General features: G+C 48.4%; 2 protein-coding genes across 2 annotated transcripts in view; one reads left to right on the top strand and one right to left on the bottom strand.

The window, feature by feature from the left end:
* LOC121457976 (katanin interacting protein) overlaps window positions 1–1,792 on the bottom strand; it is a 168,820-nt gene extending 167,028 nt beyond the window's left edge. The window contains exon 1 of the mRNA XM_041667083.1: window positions 1,730–1,792. The gene's annotated coding sequence lies outside the window, so the exon portion shown is untranslated. The remainder of the gene's footprint in view (window positions 1–1,729) is intronic.
* Window positions 1,793–1,945: 153 nt separating this feature from the next.
* The window catches only part of Gtf3c1 (general transcription factor IIIC subunit 1), a 68,347-nt gene continuing 51,000 nt past the window's right edge, over window positions 1,946–19,292 (top strand). Inside the window, exons 1-6 of the mRNA XM_041666282.1 lie at window positions 1,946–2,239; window positions 4,977–5,186; window positions 12,808–12,984; window positions 13,241–13,384; window positions 15,416–15,512; window positions 19,149–19,272. Coding sequence (XP_041522216.1) covers window positions 2,019–2,239; window positions 4,977–5,186; window positions 12,808–12,984; window positions 13,241–13,384; window positions 15,416–15,512; window positions 19,149–19,272 — 973 coding nt within the window. The 5' untranslated portion in view covers window positions 1,946–2,018. The remainder of the gene's footprint in view (window positions 2,240–4,976; window positions 5,187–12,807; window positions 12,985–13,240; window positions 13,385–15,415; window positions 15,513–19,148; window positions 19,273–19,292) is intronic.

The raw sequence follows: 19,292 nt of genomic DNA on the forward strand, positions 1-19,292 counted from the left end.
GGCGTGAACTACCACTTCCTGGCACAAGCAAAGATCTTTTAAAGGAAGGGCTTCAAGGTGTTCAAACCCTAAAAGATTTAAGAACTATTATCCAACAGCAGCACTACATAGACCTTCCCTCAGAGCAAACTAGTAAAAACACACTTTTTGTTTTTTATTTTTCGGGACAGGGTTTCTCTGTGTAATGGTCCTGGCTGACCTGGAACTAACTTTTTTCTCTTTTTTTATTTTGTTGTTTTTCGAGGCAGGGTTTCTCTGTGAAATACTCCCAGCTGTCCTGAAACTCACTCTGTAGACCAGGCTGGCCTCGAATTCACAGAGATCTGACTGCCTCTGCCTCCCAAGTGCTGGAATTAAAGACCTGCGCCACTACCACCAGGTTGGAACTAACTTTGTAGATCTGGCTGACCTTATACTAAGAGATGTACCTGTCTGTGCCACCCAAGTGCTGCGATTAAAGGTGTGTAACAACACTGCCCGGCTAAAACACATTTTTTAAAAAATTATTTATTTTTGTTTCATGTGCACTAGTGTTTTACTTGCATGCATATCTGTGCAAAGGTGTCAGATCACCTGAGACTGGAGCAACAGTTATGAGCTGCCATGTTGGTGCTGGGAATTGAACCTGGGTCCTCTGGAAGAACAGCCAGTGCTTTTAAACTCTGAGCTATCTCTCCAGCCCCCTAAAACACATTTTTTTATAGTGCCTCACGTACAAAGGGCAAAGTCATCTTTTAGGCACATATAATACATCCAATAGTAGCACGTCTTTCCATGCTGCATCCATTGGCTATCAAAGAAACGCAAATTCCCCAGAAGAGGCAGTAATGCACTGTGAAACAGCATGTTAGTATAGACCATTCCAGTCTCCCCAGATTATCAGTGTTCCCTTCTGGAAAGCTGAATATCACAACAGCTATTCCCAGGTGGCTTGTGAGCACTCATACTGATTCTAACCAGTCTGTCTCTGGCCTTAAAGCTGACTGGCTGGCATAGTTTGAAACTTGCTCCTGAAGACATCTGACTAGATCTGAGCAGTCGCTTCTGTACAGATCGGAAACAGGTTTTCTGTCACAGCCCACCAAAGTGGCCCCTGTAGCCGTGTGCACTGGCAAGCCCTGGAACAAAAGGCTTCTAAAAACCTCTTCCAATTTCAAACTTCAACAAGTCTACTTCAGACACAGTCTTCCTCATGTTGCTTATTAGCCGCTTGACTTCGAGCAGGCACGTTGCTTGCCCTCCTGGCCTCAGTTCCCTTCTCTGCAAAACGAATAACTACCCCCAAAAGAACGCTGTGAAACGTGCGTCCGTGTCGGTAATTACACAGGCCCTAGCTCCGAATAGTAAGTACTCATTTAACATGAGCTGCCAACAACACCAAAGCACATAAAGTATTCCCAACCGTTTCTCTCCACTCCTGATGCCAGTAGCTGACAAACATACTCCCAGGAGGCACGCTTACCTCCAACCAATTACCACTTGTCCATTGCCCATCCCGGGACCCCCGCGATCCCCCTCAAGCCTCCCCAGCACCAATCTCTTCCCAGTCTCCACTTCCTTGGTCTGAGCGGGCTGCCTACAGGATCACTCCCCAGTCACGGTCTCCATCCCGCACCACCAGACACCATCTTGGGCCGGGGGCCCTGCGGCCTGGCATTTCGCCCCGAGACGCCTCCGAGGGATGAGGGGACAGCCGCCCGACCTCCCGGCGGGGCCCACGGACACTAACCGTCCATCCCTAGAGGCGGCGGTTCCGGGAGCCCAAACCGGAAGCAGCCCTGACAGTGTTTGCAGTTCCCCTGGTTACTACGAGATTCCGGACCAATGGAGAACTAGCTCCGTCATTGAGCCCGCCCCCCTCGTATCGTGACGTCACTACGGAGCGCTCGGACTTCCCTTCGGCTCTCAGCGTCTGGTCCTCCTTCCCCAGCCCGCCGATCGCTGTGCGCAGGCGCTCTGGGCCCGGACCTCGGCGGTGAGGTGCGCAGGCGCTCCGGGTGCTGCTAACTGAAGCGGCCATGGACGCACTCGAGTCGTTGTTGGACGAGGTTGCCCTGGAGGGGCTCGACGGCCTATGTCTGCCAGCGCTGTGGAGTCGCCTGGAGTCCCGCTCGCCTCCCTTCCCGCTGCCGCTGGAACCCTACACACAAGAGTTTCTGTGGCGGGCCCTAGCCACGCACCCGGGCATCAGTTTTTACGAGGAGCCGCGAGAGCGACCCGATCTGCAGCTCCAAGATCGGTCAGCCACCATGGTGGGGTGGGGGCTGAGAGCCCTGAGGGGATTGGGTGCAGCGGTGCTGTGCAAACCGCCTGCCCGGGACCGTGGGGCATGGGGGAGGGGCGAGGGGGCGGGCTAACCTGGGATCGCTGCGCCTTGGCAGGCCCAAGAGTGAGGAGCTGGGGGAGGGGGGCATCCACTGAGACGAACCGTTTCCCAGTGTGTTGCGGGAGTCAGAGAGTTCCTTTAAGTTAGACGGTAGAACGGGATCAAGAAAGTGGCTAAAGAGTGCACCCAGGTGAGGTCCTTCAGGGACCTTTAGGGAGCGTTTGTTCTGAAAACTAAGGCCTCTGGAAGTCCGCACAGCACCATACATAGCAGTGAACGAATAGCTGAGGTGTGTTGGGCTCGCCACATAAGTGGGTCCTGGTCCCAGACCCATCTTTAGAAGCGACAGAGCTCAGATCAGTACAGTGACCTGTGAGCAAGACACTTGTTTTTTTCATTTTACAGAGGAGAAAACTGACCCCAGAGATGTTAAGGGCTGTGCACAGAATTCAGGGATTGCTAAGTGCACTTTTACCTTCTGTTTATGCATCCTTCTCCAGGAATAGAATCCCAGCCCCTTGTATGTTCTACCACTGAGAACACGTTTAGCCTCAGCCCACCCACCTTCAATTTTACGCCAAGAAGTGGCTGACTGTATAGTCCCGTCTGGCGTCATACCCTCTTGCCTGTGCACCCTAGTACTTGGAGTGCAGGCCTGTGCCACTGTGCCTGGCAAATCGGAACTCTTAAGCTATATTATGCAGGTCAGAGGAGGTTCCCAGAGGTAATAAGGAGCCAGCAAGACTTAAAATTTAGGTTTAGGTGGCCACTTGGCAAAGAGTTCTCCGAGCAGACAGCACCAAGTAGGATAACCTAACAGAAGGCCGCATATACCTGGAAGCAGAGAATAGTTGCAACTTGTGTATGCTTATTGTGAGGGTTGACTGCAGATATCCTGAAGAGAAAATGAGGCTCCAAGGGGTTAAGTGGTGAGGGTTATCAACTAGTAAAAAGGTTTACAAAACTTGAATCCAGGAAATCTGTTTTCAGGATCCACTCTGCCCTTAACCGAATTTGACTGAGAGAGACCCTATAATTACTTAACCCACTTGAAGAAGCTGTCCTCTCACCATAGAGACAATGAGAAGTCACTGAGTGGGGAGAAAGATGAGTGGCAGGGTGAAACTGAAACTAAGAGACTCCGTCATAAGCTCTCAGGGACCAGTTTGTCATGGTGGGGATGGGAATAAAGAGAACATGGGATCAATACATACCAGGTAGCCTGGTATAGTGGCATACGCCTGTAATCCCAGCAGACTCAGGCAGGGAGATCTGAATTCAAGACCAAGTCTAGCTGCATGGTGAGAACCCATGTAAAAAAAATAATTAAATAGACGTGTTAGAAAGACAGTCCAGGTATTTGGTGACTGGTAAGTGGGGTGTGGAAAGACAAAAGGAGGTCCACATACTCGGTGTCTGCTCCTGACACTTGAATGGACACTAACCCCCTTCACTGAGCGGAGGGCACAGAACAGTGAGAGTCTGAACGAGGCGCTAACTGTACTGAGTCTCCTTTGAGTCTAAGAGGAGGTCCTGTTTAGTAAACAGAATCGGTGGGTAAAGCAGCCAGAGGGAGGGACTAGGCTAGACCTTTGTGAGTCATTCCACGCACTGTTGTGATTGGACACCTCCCTAAGCTACACCTACATTTCGAGGCTGGATGAGGACGCAGTGCCTTCAACTAGGATTAAAGTGTGGGTGGGGGAGAAAACAGGGCACAGTATTCCCTGGAAGACTTGAAAATTGAGAGTTAGTTAAATAGGACAGAGTTCACAGAAAGGACAAGGTGTTGTTTTGTTTTGCTTTTTAAGTTTAAAAGTGCATAAGTGGCACCTCCCTTGTGCTGGAGAAGGATCCTAGCCAGGCTTCAAAGGCAAGCAATACCTTACCTTAGTTCACAAGCTTCAGAAGTGCAACTGAAAGATGCCTGCTGATAAGAGGCAGCAGAGAGGGTGTGCTAGGCTCCCGGGACTGGATGGGAGGCAGGGGAGCAGGTTTGTGTGGAATTGGAGCAACTGTCAAGACTATGAAAATGGATAAGGGAACCGGAGACATGACTAAAGAGAAAGCTGTCAGAGGACAAACCTTGGTGGGCAGTCTAAACACCGGGAACCAGATCTGGAGGGAAGGCAAAGGCTCTGGCCAAGAAGGTGGATCAGGTCTCCGATTCTGGGTGGGTTGGGATCCTAGAAAGGTCTTGTTCTCTGCGGTAGAGAGATAAGAACCCGGGCTAGAGGTGTAGCTCAGCTAGGTTGAGCTTTAGAACTGTATAAAGCAGGTAGGTTGGGATGGAGGGTGAAGCTGGAGGACCAGGACTTCAAGGTCATTCTTGGCTGTCTTTCCTTGCTTATGATACGTGAGATCCTGTCTCAAAATGAAAGAAAGAAAAGGCCTGCTTGTCAAGATTAACGGCAGGCCAAGCATGGTGGTGCCTGCTTGTAATCCTAGCCCTCAGGAAGCTGAGGCAGAAGGATCAAAAATTGAAGGCCACTCCAGGCTGCACAGTAGTGTTGTCCTAAAGACCGAGAGATGATGCTACTATGTGTCTCATCTGTTCCCACGGGTCTCTGCAGGGAGTTGGCAGAAGATGCCAGGTGCACGTTATCTCTGAAACTGAGTTGGAGCTTTATGTATGTGTTTTCCTCCCTAGATATGAAGAAATTGACTTGGAAACTGGAATTCTGGAGTCCAGGAGGGACCCAGTCACTTTGGAGGATGTCTACCCCATTCACATGATCTTAGAGAATAAGGATGGCATCCAGGGCTCCTGCCGATACTTTAAAGAGAGGAAAGACATTACCAGTAACATCAGGACCAAGTTTCTGCAGCCTCGTTGTACGATGGTGGAAGCCTTCAGCAGGTAATTGGCTCACATTCCTCAGCAGTCTCTGAAATCAGATGTAGCATCTGGTGTCTCTCCTTAGTGTTTGCCAGAATTCCCTAGCCTCGACCTTCATCCACCCCTGAGACCTGCCTTCTGAGTTCAGTGGTCCTGACTTCTATCCTTTGTGTCCAGAGACCTAGAACAGTTGGAGCTGGTGGTAGCCAGTGCGCCTAGCACTTTTTGCTCTTGTCCTAACTCTGCACTGCACGCCCCACCTTCCCTTTGTGAGTTCCCAGTCCCTATCCTGTTCTTCCACAGCTGTCCAGTCCAGACCACGGGCCACCTGCTTCCTATCTTCCAGGTCAAGGAGAAACTGCCCTTATGAGCTCTGGGATCTTGCACACCACCCTCCCCTCGTTATATGAGGCCATAAGGTTACAGTGTTCAAAGCTGTGATCTGGACACATCTTTCTCCTTCCCCTCCCATAAGCCCAGCCCTCCCACTTTGCTTACATTGTGGGGCTTTTTCCTGAGCACACCGACAGGCTCGCCCACCTGATAACTACCTCTTTTCCTGACACCGTGGTGTTTGTCTTAGAGCAAGCTTCTTGGAAGAGACCCAGGGTTCTCTGGGTCTTCCCCTCCCTCTCACTCTCTGCTCCCTACAGATCTGACACTATCACTCCTTAGGTCCTAACCAGCAAGTCCTTATCCCCTGAGGTGGACCACTGACGGTTCTAGAAGCTTTGGCCCCTAGGCTCCCTGCATTCTGTTGTTTTCCCACTGAATCTTCACCAGCTTTTGGTGGATCCCCTGCTCCTCCTACCCTGTCAGGTATTGGCTGCTCCACGTCTCACGTAGTGATAGTGTTTCAGTAGGCAGCCCCTTGTGCTCTGTGGTTGTTCCCTTCACAGTTGTGCGTCCCTTGTTTGTCTCTGTCCTGGTCAGAGGCGTGCTCTCGAGCCAGGCTGTCTCTTCCTAGGCCCCTTCTCTCTGTGACGTCTACACTCAGTTGTCTGTCCTGTCTGTCCTACTGCCTTACCTTTCTAAATTTGTCTTCAGTAATCAGGAAGTCTCACCACATTGGTTCAGTCTCTCCTCCACCTTTTATACCTATGGGAAGTTTTTCCTAGGATGAAATTGTGGTAGATGGTCTTCCCCTTGCTCGGGGCCAGGGTTTGGAACTGACCACATCATCCACATATTTGTTTGCCCAGATTGAGGTTGTATTTATTTTAGAGATTACTTATCTCTAATGTCTAGAAACATGGATTTCCTGGAGCCCACAAGGTTTAGCCATATGAAAGTCTGATTTTTATAAGGTAGCATAGGCCACAGTCCCCTTCAGATAAGATGGGTACCAGCCACTCACTTGCCACACCAGTAGTCAAGTTCTTATTTGCTACCTGTTCTGTTTACTGTGGCCCAGAGGCCCTTGTGACCTTGTCCCCGCTCTCACCTAGCCACCCTCAAGGTGTTGATTTCCCTGTGCTTCACGTGGAACCTGCCAGCCCCGCCCCCTTGTTTCTGAAAAGGAAGGGTGTGCTGCCCTCAGACCAGCACCCCATCCCAGCTTCAGCTGCACCTCTCACCAAGTGTCTTGTTGCCCAGGCACCACCAGATTACTCTGGTCTAGCAAGGAAAGAGTGACACAGTGAACAATTGAGTGCATTTGGGTCTCCGAAATGTGACCATGTGTGGGAAGGTCACATTTAGAGCTAGCAAAACCATTCAATTGGGCCAAAGTCACTTTAGGTTTTGATTGGCAGCATTCTTCCCTACCAGGAGACCATTAGCTCGACAATGGCAGAGCCTTTTCACTGTGCCCAACACTGACCCTCTCAGGTCTTACGTGTGCTTGGCACGTTTGTACTTGTCAACGCAGTGTGGGCTGTTGGGTTTGAAGTTGTGCCCTCCTGTTGGAGTTTCCAGCCATGCTGACCTTGTGAACTTTCCTTGGCTGTCTAGTTGCTGGCGTGTCCCACACTCCAGCCATGCCACCCCTGGCCTTCCATAGCGAGCCTGCCCTGTCACTGGGCAGGGTCTTCTGCCCTTCTCTCCCCCCACTCTGCTGGCTCCAGAGGGTTCTGAGACTTTGATGTGCACTCGCTGCTGACCGCACAGATGCCTTTCAGAAGCGCTAGAGTGAGCCTCTGGTGTGGCCATTCAGTCTCTGGCTTTTCCCTATGAGCTCTTTGAAGGTAGGTTTTTTTTTTTTTTTTTTTTTTTTTTTTTTGTTTAATCTTGGTATCAGACACCAAAGTGGTGTCACAATCCACAGATGTGTAGTAGCAAGAATACTGGGACCATCAGCTGGGCAGTTTTTTTTTCGAGACAGGATTTCTTTTGTAGTTTTGGAGCCTGTCCTGGAACTAGCTCTTGTAGACCAGGCTGGCCTTGAACTCACAGAGATCCACCTGCCTCTGGGATTAAAGGTGTGTGCCACCACCGCCCGCTGGGAAGTTCTTAATGCAGACGAGATCTGACACGTCCAGGTGGTATGACAGTCAGTCCTTAACACAGCCGTTGGCCTGATGATCATGTGGGTGGAAATTGAACAAGATTGAATAAGCAGCAAGTCTGTTTTTCAGTTTCCAGTCTTTTACCCAGCTGGCCTCTTGTAGTTTGTCTTAATGAGCCTGTTTTGAGGAAAAAAATGGCTTGCATCTTAGTCTTTAAGCACGGATTGTATAGACTCAGATGTTACAAAGACAACCTCTTTTTTGTTGTTGACGTGGAGAAGTGAAATCATCTGGCAGCTGCAGGAGCATGGAAAACTGTGTGGCTGAGAGAGCACTTGGGCTGCTGAGACCTCAAGGACCAGCTGTTAGTAAACAGCAGAACAGAAAAGAGCCAGAGTGGCTCTCGAGGAAAGGCATGATGGGTAGCTGTGCTTTCTGTAAACCTGGGAGAGGGCAGTCCTCCAGTTCAGCCACTTGGAGCCAAGCTGTGAGTGAGGCTGGGTCTCCCTGGAGCTGGGCCAGAGGGCAAGTGCAGCAGCTCAGTCTGCAGTGTTATTAAGGCCGCAGTGATGTCTAGCCATAGTGTGGTGATACAGGGTGCATCAGGTGCTTTTTCACTGCTGTGACAGGACCTGGTGGAAAACAACTTAGGAAGGATTTATTTTGTCATGGTTGAGGAGGGTGCCGTTAGTTCCTCATGTTCAGGGAGGCATGGCAGGATCATGAAGCTGTGCACATCTTGACAGATCATGAAACAGATGGGTGCCGGTGCTCAGCTGGCTTTCTTCTTGTTTCCCTTTTGTTCAGGACACTAGCCTGGGGATGGCGCAGCCCACATTGTTCATGGCAAGTCTCCCCCTTCGGCTAATCCCCTAGAAAAGTACTCGCGGGTATACTCAGGTGCTTCAGAAGTGTACTGGGGACTAATTAACCCTGTCAAATTGATACTTGAAACTAAAAGCTAAACATCACACACTATGGATCCAGAGACTCCAGCATGAAACATGGAGGAGGACAGAAGGGGGCATCAGACCCTCTGGAGTTACAAGTTGGGTCTGGGAACTCAAAACATAGGTCTTCTGTGAGAGCAGAAAGAGCTTTTAACCATTGAGCTGTTTTCTCCAGCCCCCACAGTACTCTACCTGGGACGTCTTAAAGAGCCTTGCTCTTAGAAAGTCTTTGGATCTCCTTGGGACATTATTGTTTATAACACATCCAGTAGTGGGAAGTTCTAATGGTTTTCAGTAGCAGAGTCAAAACTCATATCCCTGCTTCATTGACCGCATGGTGATCTCAACCCTGAGGCTTTATTTGTGTTGCTTACAAGATAGTTCATTTACAGCCTTACTCCGCACACATTGTTTTAAGAGTTGAGTGTTGGGGACTGAAGAGATGGCTCAGCAGTCCTCAGGCTCTTCCAGAGGTCCTGAGTCAAATTCCAAGCACTTATATGGTGGCTCACAACCAGCTAAAACTGTAGTCCTGGGGCTGGAGAGATGGCTCAGTGGTTAAGAGCATTGCCTGCTCTTTCAAAGGTCCATAGTTCAATTCCCAGCAACCACATGGTGGCTCACAACCATGTGTAATGATGTATGGTGCCCTCTTCTGGCCAGCAGGCATACAAGCAGACAGAATACTGTATACATAATAAATAAATATTTAAAAAACAAAACTATAGTCCTATGGGATTGATGCCCTCTTTTGGTGTGCAAATGTACATGCAGACAAAATATATACATAAATTAAGTAAATCTTTTTTTAAAAAAAATTAAGAGTCCCAGGTATTCTACTTAATTTCTCTGTTGTTGGGAGAAATACCATATGTAGCATGAATAATAAAAACCCAGAGACAGATATTGGGGTTCAACCTGAAGATCAGAAAAGCAAAAGCAGCCAAGCATTGGTTGCGCATGCCTTTAATCCCAGCACTTGGGAGGCAGAGGTAGGCCGATCTCTGTGAGTTCAAGGCAAGCCTCGAAGAGCTAGTTCCAGGACAAGCTCCAAAAAAAGCTTTAGAGAAATGCTATCTCAAAAACCAAAAAAGAAAAAAAAGAAAAGCAAAAGCAGCCAAGCCACTAGAGAGCTCTTACCTCTTTGAAATCTTCAGACTGAAAGAATGAGTTACTGTGCCCTCCCCGCTTGTATTCCTCTCTAGTACTGGGATTAGAGGTGTACCGCGGTTGCCTGGCCTCTCTGACTAACTAGTGTGGCTGCTTTGCACTAACCTTCAGGCAAGCTTTATTTATTAAAACACATATAAAATACCACTGTAACCATGGTCTTTGGGAAGAAACTTAGGGAGAAAGGATTTATTTGGCTTGCATGTCCAATCACAGTCTTATCATTCATGGAAACCAAGATAAGAACCTGGAGGCAGGAACTAAGGCAGAAACCAAGGAAGAATACTGCAAGGCTTGCTCTTAATGGTTTGCTCAGTTTGCTTTCTTTTGAGTATTTTGCCTGTATGTGTGCACTGCATATGTGGTTGGTGCCTACAGAGGTCAGAAGAAGGCAGATCAGATCCCCTGAAACTTGAGTTTCAGATGGTTGTGAGGCCCTGCATGGTTGTTGAGAACCAATCCTAGGTCTTTTGCAAATCAATTTGCTTTCTTATATAACCAGAACCGCCTGGCCAGGGCTGCTCAGAGTAGTCTGGGTCCTATGGTATCTTCATTAATCAAGATGATGTCCCATAGACATACCCACAGGCTAGTCTAATGATAAGAACAAGGCAATTCCTCGGTTGAGGTCTCTCTTTCCAGATGACCCCCTTTCGACTTAATGCGTAACTATATCACTATAGCCATGATCATTCCTTTCAAAAGCCCTAACATCCTGTAAAAACTCCAGTGATTCAACACCTGAGTCAGGTGGAAGAGCTGTCCCTGAGTTTATAAGAGCGGGAGACCTGGTCCTGCTCCTCGTCACCTGCCACACTCAGCAGAGTGGCCCCTGCACCTCTGAAGGTGAATATGGGAGAACCAACCAGAGGATGTGGAAGCAGCCAGCTGGCCCTGCCCCTTGCTCATGCTGCAAAGGGTGAACTAGACAGGGCAGTGCTGGAGACCTCACCCTGGTGATGAAGATGGGAGAAAGCTGATGGACTGACCAACCCTGCAACTACCCAGGCCCAGAACCACGGTTATGTGTTGGCCCACCCCATCATCCACCCCGTCTGTGATCCACTGGAACACGGAGGCGGAGTCAGTCATGTGGACCCAGAGCTACAGAATCTCTACAGCACAGGGCGGCGACAGTATGTCCTGGAAGAGTCCCAGTGAGGGCCCAGTGTTGATGGTGTAGCAGAGACTAGGGACCTTGAACCAGACCAGTGATTCTTTGCAATGAATGCCTGCATGTAAAAATGTATGGATTAAGGTTTTCTGTGTGGCTCACTATCACACTGCAGCTTCCATGATAAGATTTCCCTTTCTCCCTTTTTATTTCCTCTTTTCGTTTAAATTTTATTTTGTTCTGGGATAGGGAAGAGAGAGATGGGTGTGTTCAGAAGACATGATGTGAATGATACAAAAAATAAATAAAAAGGAAGTTAAAAATTTTAGTAATTAGCAATCTAAGCTCTCTTTTAAAAATTCAAAGTCTTGCCGGGCGGTGGTGGCGCACGCCTTTAATCCCAGCACTTGGGAGGCAGAGGCAGGCGGATCTCTGTGAGTTCGAGGCCAGCCTGGTCTACAAGAGCTTGTTCCAGGACAGGAACCAAAAGCTACAGAGAAACCCTGTCTCGAAAATCAAAAAAAAAAAAAAAAAAAAAAATTCAAAGTCTTTAACTGTGATTCTGTAGCATCCAAAATAGTTACATTCTTTCTTATTTCAAAAGGGAAGAACTAAGGCATAGTTACAAGCACATCAAAGCAAAATACAAAGCTGGTGTCTGCTGCTCATGATCTGGTCTCCAAGGTCTAGGACTACTATCTACAGCACATCTAACTTAGAGATCCAGACCAGCCACACTGCACACCTACCTTTGTCCTTGGTGGTTGTCCCACAGTCTCGGTGTCTTTAGTATGGAGGGGTATCCATTGTAGTTAAGACTGTCCCTTCATCAGTGGTCTCCTTCCTTTCAGAGATTCCCACCATGTCATGTAGTGACAACTTATGACTGTGACCTCTGAGTCCTGGGCTCTGCTGTGCAGCTGAGGCTACAACTTTAGCAGTGACCTCTGATCTTGTCACAGCGCAGAGTCACACTGCTCTCCACCCATCATGCCTTCAAAACCAGTGCAATGTGGGACTTACACATTGTGGTTCAGCTTCCAGCTTGGGATGCAGCCTTGGTCCCCTCTGAACCACTTCTGTGTATTTGCTCTGAAGAAAACTCCCCTTTGCTTGAGTGATGTTTCTCTTTTACTTATAAAGCACAGCTGATTTCTTAGCCTCAGTTAGCCAGCATCTGTTGTCCCAGTAAATCAAACATTTGACTTCCATGGATTCCTAATCCAAAATATCACAGGAATGGCTCCAGTAGTCTTTGCTTCCCTCTGAATTTCACAGGCCGGGCTTCTGTGTCTGAAGTGCTGTTAGCATTGTCTTCCAGGTTCCACAACAGCCCATTAAACTCAATATTCAGTGGCTTTTCTGCCCAAAGGCCCAAATCCTCCACTTTTCTCCCTCAAAATGGCCCGGGACATAGAAGCCACGTGATCGGGCCCATCACAGCAGCGCCCTGTTTGGGTACCACTTTGTCCTAGTTTGCTCCTGGTGCTGTGTTCACAGGAGGTGAGCACACTGCCTGCAACGACAGAACTAAATAAAGGAGACAGTGTTACAGAGGCTGCTGCCAAGAGTACTGAGTACCCTGAGGAATCTGGCCATGGTTGGGGTGGGGTTAGCATTTTCATTTTCTGGAAGGCCTAAGGAGTTGATAGCTGAACTGTGTTATTAGCAATGAGATCAGGAATTACCTAAAGGTCCATGAGAACCACAGCTAGGCAGTAACTTTGGGGCTGTGCCAAGAAGGCGGCTTCTGGGGAAAGCAGGCAGACTCTTCAGTCAGGGTGCTGTGATGGTGAGATTGTGATTGTATCTTGGCAGCAGATCTGTCCAGCCCACAGCAGCTCTGACTCTGAAGGTGTGAGGCAAACCTGGGGTGCTGTGAATGTCTCAGAGGAAGCAGAAATGACAGAGGCCCTGCTTTCTTGTGCTTTGGTTTCCTCACATGTGATTGCAACTTGCAGGTGGGGTAAGAAGCTCATCATCGTGGCTTCCCAGGACATGCGCTACAGGGCCTTGATAGGCCTGGAGGGGGATCCTGACCTGAAGCTTCCTGATTTCTCCTACTGCATTTTGGAGCGGTTAGGTCGGTCCAGGTGGCAAGGAGAGCTTCAGAGAGACCTCCACACCACGGCTTTCAAGTAAGAGCCAAGCTAGTGCCTCTGCTTTAAATTACAAGACCTGTGTATGTAGCCCAAATGCAAGGGCCTGCTGTCATGTCTTCCCCAAGGCATGGCTTTTTGTTCCAGGCCATTGCCTCTTCTGACTTTTTTAGGCTAGCAGGCTAGATAGTGTGTGTGTGTGTGGGGGGGGGGGATATTTATGTGCATGTGAGAAACTACATTGTGAGGGTAAAGCTACCATAAAACAAACTAGATGACACACTCTCTTCTGCAGGGTCGACGCCGGGAAGCTTCATTATCACAGGAAGATCCTCAACAAGAATGGGCTGATTACAATGCAGTCACATGTGATCCGATTGCCTACTGGAGCCCAGCAACACTCCATCCTCCTGCTCCTGAACCGCTTTCATGTGGACAGGTGTGGTTTGTAGAAAACAAAATATTTGGTTGTATGTTGTAACTGCTTGTGTTGTGTTTTTAAGGTTCTTAAAAACCAAAAAAAAAAAAAAAAAAAAAATCGAAAGCTAAACTTTCCAGAAAGATATTTTATGTTTGTTTCTGATGAAAGTATGTCTTGCTCATTTAGAAAACCTGACTGAGGGTTTCTGAATACAGAAAGAAAGGGGAAAAATGCAATCCAACAATATAGCACTATTAATTAACATTTTGTTGAAGCGTGTGGAAGAAAATATTTGAAGTTTGATTGGATGCAGTGGAAAAGTTGTTGAATTATGTTGATCTCAGATTGAATGTGTTTCAGTCATACATCCTAATAATCATTGTGTGATGATACATTGAGGTTCATCCAGATGGTCACAATGTGGGAAGGTGCCATTTTAGCTGTGTAATACAGTCCCGCTGGAAAGCAAGCATATTTCCTTCTAAGGACTGGGGAGTCTGGGAGTGAACAAGTGTTTTCTTTTTGAGTGAGTAATTACCCTGGAAAAGAGTGTGGAAGCAAGAATTGTGCCATTTGCCTACTCCACCGTGACCATCTCTGTAGGAGGAACAGAAGCCAGGGTGGGTAATAGACAAGCGGGTACAGCAGCCCTGAGTTGTATACACTCCAAAAACTCAGGTTTGGTCACCAAACTCCATGGTGGAGATCGGCAGTACCAAAAGGCCACGAGCCAATTGTCAGAGTCTCCGCCCTTTGCTCCCTTTAGCCAGGTGCACCCTCAAACAGGCTGGTAAGTAAGCATTCGGGGTTAAGTATGACTTTAATTTTTAACGCCCGTCGCAGTGCCTATGACTTGCCTCAGGTGGATACTCAGATGCAGACTGTTGACTAGGTGTCCAGTAAAAGCCGTTGGTACTCTTGTCAGACATCTTGTGATGCTGAGTGCCCTTCACACCTGTACATCAAAATGTCACAAGTCCTAATTCATCTTCCATTACTGCCAACTCTGCCATCTCTCAGCCTGTGTTTTAAAAATACTGTTATAGAAAGATTTTTTTTTTTACATTTTAATGGTTCATACTATCCATTAGTTAAGTAACTATATTGTCAAACTTGTGACTGGCCTAGCATGGAGGCCTACAGCTGTCATCCCAGCACCTGGGAGGCTGAGGCATGGAGATCCTGAATTTGAGGTCAGCTTGGGATACAGAGTGAGACTGTCTAAAAAAACAAAATAGCAACAAAGCCCACTCAAGCAAGTGGTTTACCAGCAACCTCTGATGATAGCAGAAGGGTTGCACAGGGTAGCAGCGGGGGGCTAGGGAAAGTGCTCAGGGTAAGTCAGTGTCTTCATTTTAGTTTGGACAGAGTCCCTGTGCCTCTGACCTGTTATTGCCCCTTGTGTAAAGTGGTCATGACACTGCTTCTCGTGTGCCAGAGCCAAGTGGTGCAGTGCCCATGTCCTGTTTGTTCTTTCCCTCACCGAGGATGCCGTGCATGTGCTTTCTCTTCCCCTCAAACAAGGAGTCAAGCCAAGCTGCCCATGGCTAGCTGAACTGGCAGAACGATTCCACTTTATTCTCCTCCCTCCCTTCCCCAGACATAGGCTCCATGAGCATCAGCTTCCTTGGATGCTGTACCTTGGAAACATTTATCATGACACATCAACTTCATATTACAGGGGAGGTGGGCAGTGGGTCAGTCACACCAGGGGAGCCAGAAGTAGAAACAGGAGAGGGCTTGATGGAGTGAAGGGAGTGCAACATAAATGCAAAGATGCTTCTAGCCTTGGGCCTAGATTTTGGAGAAACCTTCATCATGAAATAACCCCACTCCTCTTCAAGTGGCACATGAGGCAGAACTTGAGAGGCCCCCATAACCTTTAAAGTGCTATTCAAAGGTAAGGAGGTTTAGAGACTCATTGGACTGATGTTTCTGCCCTGGGATCTAGTCTGTACACTGTCACTATAGCTTTGGGCATGAGCTGTCGTCTTTAAAGGTCAGCTGGTCTTGAGTGACCAGCAGGTGACTGGCTGGTATCTCTTTCAGGAGGAGCAAGTATGACATCCTCATGGAGAAGCTGTCCATGATGCTGAGCACACGAAGCAACCAGATTGAAACTCTGGGCAAGCTGAGGGAGGAACTGGTAAGCCCTTGAGGTGGGCCTGCAAGCTGCATACCACCTGGGGAGCTTTGAAAGGGGGTGCACTGAAGACTTGCTGCCCCTCCCAGAGCCCTTCAAATGGCCTTTTCCTTTCTTTTTTATTTTTTTTTATTTTTTATTTATTTATTTATTTTGGTTTTTCGAGACAGGGTTTCTCTGTGGCTTTGGAGCCTGTCCTGGAACTAGCTCTTGTAGACCAGGCTGGTCTCGAACTCACAGAGATCCGCCTGCCTCTGCCTCCCAAGTGCTGGGATTAAAGGCGTGCGCCACCACCGCCCGACTCTTTTTTATTTTTTGCAGTGCGAGGAATCGAACATTAAAACTTGCTAAGCGTTTTACCAGGGCTATATCCCCAACTCTGGCCTTTTCCTTTCTTTTGCACAGTGAGAAAATGTTGCTTTTCTTTGAAATTCTTACCCTTGACTGACTTCATTTCCTCTGGGGTTTGCTCTCAGACCCACCATCAGAGTTCGTGTGGGATGGTAAATTTTGACATTTAGATTTTCTTTCATCGTGAAACTTGTAATTTTACTCCCAGTGGATTTATGCTGAAGTAACAGGAAGAAAAAAGCAATTACTGACCTTCTGTGTCTTAGGCTCAAGAGTAGCAGCTGTGAAGGGGTGTGAGAGGAGTCTCAGTGGCATTGCTGCCTGACGGCCAAGGGATGGTTCTGAGTGGAACTTAGCCAAGAGCCAGTAGTAGGCATTAGAAGAGACTGCCTGGAGGCTAAACCACAGGGCTGGAAGCTGCACATCAGAATGTGCAGTAATTAGTCCCCAAAGGGGGACTCAGTGGTCTCTCTGATCACATACATGAGGACAGTAGACAGGAGTCTCCCTGTGCTCTGCTAGACTTGGATTTCATCGTTTACCGGGAGAAGGCCTCTTCCCATCACGGTATCAAGTGCATTCCCTTCTCCTCAGAGGGGCCTCAAAGTGGCCTGGCTTCCTTGTTTGTTCACCTTGAGATTTCAGATAGAAATTTAAGTTTGAAAGCTCAGGCAAGCCTTGCCCCGTAGGTTCTCATGATGGCAACCATCTGCAACTACCAGCTCCGCCAAGTTCCTCTACTCCCTGTTACCTCCCATATATTGAGAGAACCAATGCCTTTGCTATCCATGATGCCCTGTAGTTTGGGATCAGAGCGTAATTTCTCTGTCTCAGTTGATCAAAAAATGGGAAATCAAGGGAAGGTTGAACCAAAAAACCTTTCAGGAGACTTAAATAGAAGTGAGGAAAATTGCTACAGGCTGAAGAAAGCCAGTGTTTGCTCTGATGTTCCCTGATCCCGTGTATTCACTAGGGACTGGGACAGTGCTGTACGCCTCCCTCAGGACAGGAAGCGGGCTAATCTTGCTCTAGTCAGCACTGTGGCCTCACTGCTCCGGAACATGGTTATCTCTGAGCACGTGGTTCAGCGAGTGTTTTTAGTCAGAGCTGGGTCAAACTCCACAGTTGCAGAAGTAGGTGATGATGGCAGGTGGTACTGTCATAGGACTGTGTAATTGGGTGGGGGGACACTAGCAGGTGAAAGCAAAGTGGGAGGTGCTAGTGGCCCTAGACAGCTGGGGCTGCTTCACAGAGCAGTTCACAGTGGGGCAAGACTTTTCCCAGCAGAGATGGGGCGTTCAGAGACCAGCAATGATTGCATAGTATGGCTGGAGGTGAGGGAAGATGACAGAGTTCTTGAGAGCCTGGCTTAGACTGGAGTCTGGAAGCTCCAACCTCAGGAAATTTCTGTGTCAGAGGCTGCATGGAGAAGCCCAGGAAGAAGGAAACGGGGAGCATGAGGCTCTGAGAGAAGGAGGCCTGGATCCTGGCCATCAGGCTAGGTGACACAGTGGTGAGCGGTAGCCTAGTTAGGATGTAAGAAAACTGATAGAAGGTTTGAAGGTGCAACTCAGACTTTTGGTTTGAATGGCCAACACTCAGGCAGACTGGGATGTGACAGCAGCTGCTGGTGAGAAGGTGAGGTTGTGGGCTCGTGCTGGGCTGCTGTGTGTTCTGTGCTAAGGGCAGTGTAGAAAAAGGAACAGTTGGGGGAGGGGCGGCACTCTGTGAACCTGAGCCTGAGATTTATTGAACACGAAGGCTTTCTGTGTTCTCTGGAGATGTCCAGTCTGCCCCTGGCAGTAGATTCCAAGGAGAGCCAACTAAATTGGCCTGTAGCTGAAGTGGGTGCTGCCCTTGGCAGGGCTCCTGCTGATCTTTCTGCTGGGCAGAATGTGCAGGTCCCCTGAAGGCAGGACCACATTATCTTCCCTCATTCTGGATGGTCCAGAGCTCAACACCATGTTCTTGGCTTGTGTTTTGATGGATGAATTTCCAAAGGCTCTTTGTCACTGAGAGGCTCAGCTAGATTAATGACAGGCACCATGTACAAGCCAGGGCATTTGAAGGAGCCAGACAGGATTCATCTGGATATCTTGGGTAACCATATGTTGTATAGCCCAACGGTGAAAGTGCTGGTTCCTTTGAGTGGGCTGCAGATGTGTGCCAGGCCCATAGGCATTTGCTGTCTATTCCAGTGAATGAAGCAGTCCCTAAGACTCAGAGCAGGCCTGAGTCATGAGCACCTTCTCAATCAGTTCATACCTTGCTTGTCCAGGGGTTATACAGCCAGGTGGCAGCAAGGGCCAGGAGTAGATTGGCTGGAGGCAGGACATTTTACCCAGTATGGATTTTTTTAAAACTGGTTGTCAGCCATTAGAGAAATGTGGCACATATGTAACAGACAGCAGACAGCAGCTGACTTTCAGCTGTGCTGTGTAAGGGTCTGCCAGGGAGTGTAAGCCTACGGCACCTTGGGGACCACGTGCTCTGATGACTCCAGAGGTATTTGGTTACCTCTCCCTGGCTGATGCCTGAGAGACTGTCAAATGACAACTTTCTGGAGCTGGTTCTCCCAGTTACCGTGTGGGTCCTGGGAATGGAACTCAAGTCCTTGGTCTTGCTAGCAAGTACTTCACCCACTGGACCATCTCTTTGGCTTCTTAGATAATTTTAAAATTTTGTTTTCTTTTTGCTCCACTGCCTTGGAGAAGGCTATCTTTTTATTAATAATTCATGCACATGCCACGCGGTGGCGCGCGCTTTTAATCCCAGCACTTGGGAGGCAGAGGCAGGTGGATCTCTGTGAGTTCGAGGCTAGACTGGTCTGCAAGAGCTAGTTCCAGGAAGGTTCCAAAGCTACAACAAAACTCTTGTCTCAAAAAAACCAAAAAGAAAGAAAAGAAGAGAGAGAGAGAGAGAGAGAGAGAGAGAGAGAGAGAGAAGAAAAATTCATATGCACATAGATTAAAAAGATACAGTATGGAAAGTGTCTGGTGGGAATCCTCCTCTTAGCGCTGCCCCCACTTGTCTCACCTCCTCCCTGTCTACCTGTCCAGGGTCTCTTATGTACATCTCTTTCCCCTCTTGTATCCACAGCAGGGTGGTTTCTCTGCTGCTCCAGAGTTTGTTGGGTTCCCTGAATGCAACTTGGCAGTCTCGTTAGTACCTGCAGTTGTTCTTCATTTACTGTCCCTTGGTAACTCCCATCCCGAACACTGGTGTTTCCTCGATTCTGGGATTCTCAAGTGTCTTGCTTAATAGTGCCCATGGGCTTGTGTTTTGCAGGGGCTGTGTGAAAGGACATTCAAGCGTCTGTACCAGTACATGTTAAATGCTGGGCTAGCCAAGGTGGTGTCCCTTCCCTTGCAGGAGATTCACCCTGAGTGTGGTCCCTGTAAGACCAAGAAAGGTAAGAACAGAGCCTGTTTC

This window comes from Microtus oregoni, unplaced genomic scaffold (assembly GCF_018167655.1).
Source record: "Microtus oregoni isolate MIOR12 unplaced genomic scaffold, Mior012 000016F_ref0000370, whole genome shotgun sequence".
Lineage (NCBI taxonomy): Eukaryota > Metazoa > Chordata > Mammalia > Rodentia > Cricetidae > Microtus > Microtus oregoni.